At 33.1% G+C, this 8,761-nt stretch overlaps 1 protein-coding gene across 1 annotated transcript; it reads right to left on the reverse strand.

Annotated features, from left to right (window-relative positions):
* Window positions 1-6,196: 6,196 nt before the first annotated feature.
* Window positions 6,197-7,387, reverse strand: LOC128548145 (beta-1,4-mannosyltransferase egh-like). The gene has a single exon (XM_053522561.1). The coding sequence runs from the start codon at window positions 7,385-7,387 to the stop codon at window positions 6,197-6,199; it is 1,191 nt and encodes a 396-aa protein (XP_053378536.1).
* Window positions 7,388-8,761: the final 1,374 nt, after the last annotated feature.

Raw genomic sequence — 8,761 nt, forward strand, 5'->3', positions numbered from 1 at the left:
ACTTAAGTGATAAAAATGCTCTTTATTGTGGCAAAACAATTCGTAAAATAATGATGATTTTATTTAGGTTTACTTATTATTCAGTAGTCTTTTTTCCACCCATAAAACGCCCATACGCGTGAAAATCAAAACATCCGGTAAAATTTTTAGCAACCGATAGCATTGTAAATCCCTTGGTGACGCAGTGTTTCAGTGACTGCATAGTTTACCAAGGACAGACTGCCCTGGAAAAGTGTGGATATGTGTAAGCAAAATACTTGAATATAGCTCATTGTATATTTTATATGGACAGTCTCAACATTTTCTGATTTTCCTCAAACTTATATTTTAAGGGTGTAAGTTTGAAGACAGTGTCAAAACATGTCTTAGCACTTTTGTTATGAGAGTAATGTCAAATTATCCACATATTGTAATAGCGTAGACTGGCTCCCGTCCCTATGTTTGTTCTTATTTACATAAATCAGTTTTCTTCATTAACATTGAAGTCAGTCCAGAAGGTTGTTTCTACATTGACATTTTTACTGCCCCTGGCTCCAAACATAGGGACTGGTGTAAGTTGGCTACCAGTGTCTCACAAATTTGTGAGAAAAATTCTCATTAATTTCTGTTATCAGCTGCTATTACTGTGATGTGTTACCTAAGGGTTTCGTGTGCTAACCATCATTTAATGAGCCGCAGCTAATTTACTGATTTATGGCCTGCCCTCAGCGTGTATTTGCTTATCAGACAACAGGACTGTGCTTTTACATATATTATAATATCAAATCTTTTTCAATAATTAAATATTTTTTGCAGTGGCAAAAGCTTAACATTTGAAATTGCCCGATTTGCAATTGCTGTGGTTCCATTTTTGTTTAATCAGCTGAAGTGATGCATTTTGGCCAAACTATGCCCCCTTTTGGACTAGGAAAATTCTGTGCACGTTCCTATCTCCAAAACGAATGCAGGCATTGATTTGAATCTTCACATGTGTCTTCAGGGATAGCATCAAGTTCCATAACTCTGACATGCATTTTGGCCAAATTATGCCCCCTTTTAGTCTTAGAAAGTCCTGGTTCAAGTAAATTTTGCATGCAAGTTCCCATATTCTCCAAAAACGAATGCAGATACTGGATTGAAACACTATAGATATTTTAACATTTTAATAAATTAAATTAATTGAGATTGCAGTTACGTTCTAACTTACCCTCTATTATTGAATGGGCAATATAACAAGTCCTGTCGGTGTTTTACTCACACCATATGGTAATAAACAATATTGACCATCGATCTGTGTATGGCTTCAGTCCTTGTATTTGCTCATGTCAGTTTCCACGTCTGTTTATAGTATCAATAAATTATCTCTAATCGAATGAAACATAATATTTGTGTAATATTAATGCATGGGCAATCATTACTTTTGCACTACAATACAATGCATTGTTCACAACCAATTGTTAGGTATTAATGATTATTTTTCCTACAAGTATAATAAATGCTACTCCGCTAATAACGTATTAATGTAAATGTGCCCACACTTAACATTTTTTCTACATGTTTTTAAACATCAGTGTCTATGGTTACAATACATTTTTATTTAACAAAATATATGTAGATGATCGAGAGAAGTATATATCGTCTTACTGTTCAGTCAAAGTTATAGACTAAATATATCATTAAAAAGGTTCAGAGTGAAAGAAAGTCTTCGGTTGTGATCTTAGTGATTTTCTACTAAAGTGGACTCTTATGAAGAACCGCAAAGTTTTTGAACTATCTTAAAACGTCATTATTATATATTATACCCTGTTATCTGCTTCAGACTATTTAGATTTAGGTATATTTGATAATTTTATCTTTGCTGTATCACACATGTTTCATTTTGTCCTATTAAAATAAATGGTTGACTTTTGATTTCGGACGGAATATAACTCTGCAAAAAAGATTTCCATCAGTTGATTTGTGACGTTGTGATAAAGTTTCTATTCTTTAATATTGCTTTGCTAATTAATTTTCATTTCTTATATCAGTTTCCATCAAGGTCTAAGATTTTTTATTTCAGTACAGTTAGATTCTGTATGTTTTCCACTGACAAAGCTGTTAGAAAAAATGTAATTCTTTCTAATGCCTATGAATATTAAAATCATCAAAGTAGGTTTATGGTAGGAATTGAATACTCTTCAAAAGGAGGTACACTATTACGGGTCCATTCCCTTACATAAAAAGGTCAGGGTAGTTTTCCCGGAAAAACATAAGGCCTTAAACACAGCCAGAGAGCCATTCACCGCAAAATAGGCCCGCAATAAAGTATAAACTGTAGTGGAAAGATATAGCAGACGTTATAAGTCATAGGGCTCATGATTATGGCACAATTGCTACTTGAGTGAGAAGTCACACCCGAGATAACATGTGATATTGGGCAAATGTCGGACCGGTATGTCTTTTGATATTGGCACAGTATAAATATATATCATATTGCAGAACCGGGTAATCATGTTAACCGGTTTGGAAAGAAATAAGACAAGCCATATTTGTTCAACACTCTTCATTTCTAAAAACATACATTGCAAAGCCGGTGACAATAGTCCCAAGTTGTAAAATATATACAAATCAATGTGTATCATTTTCTGTACATATCGAAAAATATACTTGCTGTTTTTGCCCGTACTACTTGCTGTTTTTGCCCGTACGTGATAGTTATGTTTATTTTTGATATCAAAGTGACATTACTGAACAGATAAATATCTTAAATAGGGTTTGTAACCTGCTGAGAATGAAACATGACATGAATTCTTAAATCTATAAATAAAGAACTGCAATGAAACATAGACATTGCTCAGACTTTGGATAAAACTGTAATGGTAATTTAATTATTGTAAGTAATTTCAAAATCATGAGTAATTGCATGTAATTTGTTATGGAAAAAAGTTCAATTACAAGTAATTTAATTCATTGCATTGTAAAAATACATGTAATTTCAATTTTATTTCAATTTCTTTTCACTTTTATTCATTGAATTTAAACAAATGGCCATATATTCAAGGTTATAAATGTATGAATACTGATGGGGAATCTCACTGGAACATAGTGAAAGAATTAATTAATTAAAAACAACACTATAAAAAGACACTGATCAGTGTTTAAGAAATCTTACGTTATTTGTTGACTGCAGTTGCTTATCCACAGAAATCTGATTACTGTCCTTTAGTAATAAATGCACCTTTTTCAAAAACATAAATGAATTTGTCTACGATAAAATTGATAAATATCAATACAATAATGGCATATTACGGGTTATTTATTGTTAACTGCAAATGTTAAAAACACAATACAGTGCAAGGGTGCAAGAAAAATGGTTAATCATGTCCCTAGGTCACAGTTGTAACCTACAATCATATCGGAAGTGACAACTGCTATAATAAGAGCTGTCCGTAAGACAGTGCGATCCAGTTCCACTATTCGGCGAGTTGACAGTAAAATGAATTTATGTCTCAATACGTGACCTCTAATTTAAAATGAAGATACACCAAGATAAAAAATTATACCCAGAAAGAAAAGATTGCCAAAAAACTTTAAGTATAAAAGGGGCATAATTCTGTCAAAATACAATTAGAGTTATGGGGAGTGTAACCACACTTGCAGATGATGTTTATAAAGAAATTTTTCAATTTAAAGTCATTATCTTTAAAAGTACCAAAGATATGTCTATAAACGAAGCCTTCGAAAACAATTAACATGAAAATAATTCCAAGTATAACAACTTGGTGACCTTGACCTTGGGTATGATGGGCCCAGCCCCTGCACATACTGTGTTTGTATGCTAGACAATGTTTATGTGAACGTACAGTAAGATATAACCAATAGTAACAAAGCTATGACAGAAAAACAAAGGTTGCCGAAAAACTTTAACCTTAAAGTATAACACCTTAGTGACCTTGACCTTATGTATAATGGGCCCAGCTCTGCACATACTTTGTTTGTATGTTGGACAGTGTTTATGTGAAGTTACAATAAAATATAAGCAATAGTAACAAAGAAAAGCAAAGGTTGCCGAAAAACTATAACCAAGAAAGCCGACGCCGACGCCGACGCCGACGCCGGAGCGAGTAGAATAGCACCCCTGTTCTCCAAATAGTGGGGCTAAAAATTATATGAAAAGTCCAAAATTGCAGATATCTAGTTTTTTACTGTTGGCTAGAATTTAACAAATAATAAAGCCTTCTTAAAAATAGTTTGTTTGCAACACCCTATCCACATGCACATGTACTGGGTTGGTAGAAAGGGAATTTCATTTTTCAAAATTTTCTAGCTGAGAGTATTAAATGAATGTATTAAAGTCACATAGTCAATATCAGAAAAGGCATTGTATTTTCGTTTAAAATACTTATGTTAAACTGTATATATTGCACACTTGATGTATTAACAAAAATGATTGTATGACAGTTTGTAAAAGTAGACTGTATAAAGTGTTTAGAAATAAGATAGAAAGGTTCGATGTAATTTGTAATTTGATTTATTAAATTCAAAGATAATCTAATTTGTTATATTAATGGTAATTTAACTGAAGGTTTGTGAAATGTAATTGTAACTTAAACAATTACATTTCAATACATTTGACCCCATGTCTGAAATTAATCCATTAGTGTGTACATAAACATTTAACACAGGTATTTGATATCGTCTCAATATTGGTCTGACATCATAAATATAGGATCTTTTCCTATTGGACTTGATAAAGGAGTTGAAAATAATAATAAAAAGCGAGGTTGTGCCGAGTGCCGAGCATTTTATTCAACGAGTTTAATAAGTTCAATGTGGAAAGCACACAAATAATAAAATGCGAGGCTTTGTAGAGCATTTTGTAAATTTTATTCAATGTGGAAATACACAGATGCAATTTTATTTTTATCACAAGTAAGCTTTTTCTGTTAAACCATCAAAATTTCTTCTTTACCTATAATAGACCAGGAAAACTCGTCCAACGTATCCTATACTTAAAATGACGTCAACGTCAAAACTTTATTAAACTGGTTTGAATTCGTACATCGGTTAATACTGAATAATCATTATCTTATACAATAACAAAAACGCCGACGACGACAGCATATCAGCAACCATATAAAATTGTTTCTGATTTTATTATCTATGAAATATAAAAAAATCGATAAAAATATTATTTTGTAAATTGCATAATTAGAGTAAAAACACTTAAAGGCTCATAATGTCTTTATTTGAAATATGGCTGCCACATTTCCGCCATGAATATAAAAAATATTATTAATATGTTGTTAAATCCTATTTTCGATAACCATTTTATCTTCAGTATGTCAAAGGTTTGAATATTTAAGAAATAATTAGTTCCCAAACTTGGTTCATCGTAGAATAACCCGAGTTTTGAGTTCTTATGCGTAGGCCTGAGTGATGTATTGTTTCGCATAAAAACGAAGAACTCGGGTTATTCTACGATAAATCACACTTGGGGACTTGTTATTTCTATTCTAACACGACATACTAGTATCAACAGTGTTAGAAAAAATGGTAACTACTTTTTACGACCGCACTACGCTCCTGGATCGGATGACGTCATTGCACGCGAGTGTTTTATTGCAGAATAACCCGAGATAGATTTTGCTCTACATGTATGTAGGTTATTCGCTGGTCGTGTTAGAATGATGAATATTGTAAAAAGTTCATTTGAATTTATTTATGGTTACCTCCCTTTATGGCTCAAGCCGTAAAATGTTCATGTACAGTATTAAAAATAGCACTTTTCTTACCATGTAAGTGCATATATACGATTACCATATTCCCAGTAAGTACCCTGTACTTTATGAATTGGCGGTATTCGACCTAATGGTAAACTGTAAGACGTACATTTGATAGTATGTCGTGCAACAGAACTATTGATATAAAAGTGGTTGACTGATAAAGTCGAGAAAATATAGTACAATATTCGTCCACACAGAAATCGAATATAATTATTAATATGAAAACATACCAATAACATTATAGAAAAAAGTAACTAACATCTAAATTATTTAAAAGATGAGCATTTTTGAAATTATCAAAGAAAGGCTTTTAGGAAAATCGGAAAGTGAACTCGACATTGACATTTAACTGGACGGAACAGGCACAATAATTCTGCTCACTGAGATTTTAGATACGGAATCTTACTAAAGAAGGATGATGTTTACATGAACTTCTACGGTATTTGTTAAGGCTAAACAGTGATAAGGCCGTTCACTTGTTTCTGATTCAGATGATCTTTTGTTTCCTTTTGAACAATATCAAACGTAAGTTTGTTCCTATCGCGGAATCCTTTTATTGTAGAGTATGCTTCCGCCAATCCCAGAACAGGCATAAGGAACTGAGATAGAAAACCTATAATTACCCTTAATAAAACAGAATATCTCCTTGGACAGAGAGACATAAAATTGCCAAAAGCAAGTAAGAAGAAAACATGAAATGTGAGAAGAGCATATATTAAAAGCTGCCATTTTGACAAAGGGACAGGTAGCCATACTGGAAGAACAGAGTTTAGAACGTTAGTCCAAAGTAGCATACAGCTTATATGCATTGGCATTACAGCGCATTTACAATACAATGGCAGTGTGTTTCCCCATACTATATGAAAATGTCCCATAAACCAACGTTTTCTTTGTTTCACAAAATCCGCCAATGAAAATGTACTTCTTTCTTTCATCACACCTTCAACAAAGTCAAATCTGTATCCACTATGCCATGCAGCCAGAGCAAAACGAAGGTCTTCTGCTATGCTTTCTTTAGGTCCAAAGTCGAATCCTATTTTTTCTTCAATTCCCATTTTCACAACTATATAAGAACCTTTAAATCCAAACACTGGTCTATGAAAAAACTGTAAAGCAAGGCGAAATAATCCATAATCTAAAGCTACTCTAATTCCATCAAGCAAGGTTGTTAACCAATTTTCCACGCCACTTCTGGCATATGTTATAACCCCTTGCCCAATGTTCGAATCTGGGACCGAAACAAAATTAACTATTCCGTGTAATGCACTTTCCGATAAAAGCGTTTCTTCATCCAGATGAACGATCCAATCGTCAGGTGACAATATATTGATTTTTTGAGTCAGACAATAATGCAGTGCACGCGCTTTAAACAACGTGCCGTTTGGTGTGTGATAATCACGTGGCACAGTCACTTCCCTGACATAATTAAAGGACTGAATATTTAGCGGATGATCTGTTACTATTTCAAACTTGAAGTTTTTTATTCCAACGTTTCTACAAATTTCAAGATTTTTCTCAGTGACGTCAGCAACGAGCTTTGGAAAAAGTCCTCTGGTTACTACTCGAAAACAAATAAATGGTGTTTCCGTTGCTGCCTGTCGGTTATTTCGTTTTACTTTCTTGAATGGATTATAGATCAACATTCCTAGGATATTAAAACATGTTATAGGTACATTTAGATACACTGAAACGGTGAGACCATAGAGAATAACCGTTAATAGAAGTCCATACCTAGAGACAGCTTCCGACAGAGTAGGCCCAGATTCATTATATACTGCGTCACGCACAACAAAAGCACATCGAATGTATATTCCCAGTAAAAGCACAAACAAAAGTCTAGCAAAAATATGTTGAACTCGCTTTCTGATCAGTTTTACTATCCTTTTTATTGCCCACATTTTCATTTATTCCGCAATTTCAAACAAATAGAATATGTCTTTTTGTCATATATTAATGAAGTTATACAATGCTTTTTTCTTCAACATTTACAAATATTCTTACACGTCGATCGCATTTGCGTTCATTCTATCTAGTATTAAAATTTATAAAGTTAATGTCCACTAATTTATTCATTTGGCTACTTCCGTACGAAAATAAAATCCATTTTTCATTGATACAGCGCATAGCCTTGTCGAATATTTCGATCATACCAGCATGATTAAGAATAATCTAATCAACGTACAGGCTATCATGATTAATTTTAACAGATAGTACCCTGGTGAACCAACTCTCGTATCTGTTGGCGATCCGTGATTGGTGGTATGAAGTCTTTACTGATTAGCTAGGTGTTATTAGTATTATCGATTATTTGTTTAACTTAAGAGACCTTATTTCAAATGGTGTTTGTCGCGCAGCTAGTTCAGTACAGTAACTATAGAAAGCAATTTTGCATCAAATTTTAAAACTTTTTTGGTAAGTAGGTATGTAACTTCGAAAGCCATTTGCCAGTTTTTAAAAATATTTTATTTGGTTTGCGTGAATATGTATTTACTTTCAACGATTTCGGGTTTTGGAATTTGGTCCAAATTCATCTGATTTATTGTAGAACAGAGAATCAGTCTTGGATGACATCTTACTAAATATATTTGTATGTTTCTGTATTTTGATTAAAAAACATTACCAATCTGGGTTGTTCCTAACTGTGAACACTGTGAAATGACTATTGTACATAGTTTAAAGGGTCATTAGAACCAAAACACGCTGGCATGTGCAAAAAGAACAAACATGCAAATTGAACTGCTATCTCATTTTGTATTTATCAGTTTGGCTTTATGGAAGAGATATACTGAACAGCAAAAGAAACTATCCAGATGTATAACTGGGATATTTTTAATAGAAAACTTAAATTATAATTTTGACATCTCTTTTATTTCATAACACATTACACTTGAAGAAGTTCACGTATTAAATTTAAAAAGATCAACCGTGAAGTCAGTAGTCCCACACTAGTCGTTTTGCACGACATTCTGGCTATATCTACTGCGCAACATCCAAATTGCGCGCTCGCGCTGAATTTG

Source organism: Mercenaria mercenaria, chromosome 14 (genome assembly GCF_021730395.1).
Source record: "Mercenaria mercenaria strain notata chromosome 14, MADL_Memer_1, whole genome shotgun sequence".
Taxonomy (NCBI): domain Eukaryota; kingdom Metazoa; phylum Mollusca; class Bivalvia; order Venerida; family Veneridae; genus Mercenaria; species Mercenaria mercenaria.

Bases quoted from the DNA above. Each gene is read 5' to 3' on its own strand.
- LOC128548145 (XM_053522561.1), bottom strand. From the start codon at position 7,387: ATGTTGATCTATAATCCATTCAAGAAAGTAAAACGAAATAACCGACAG.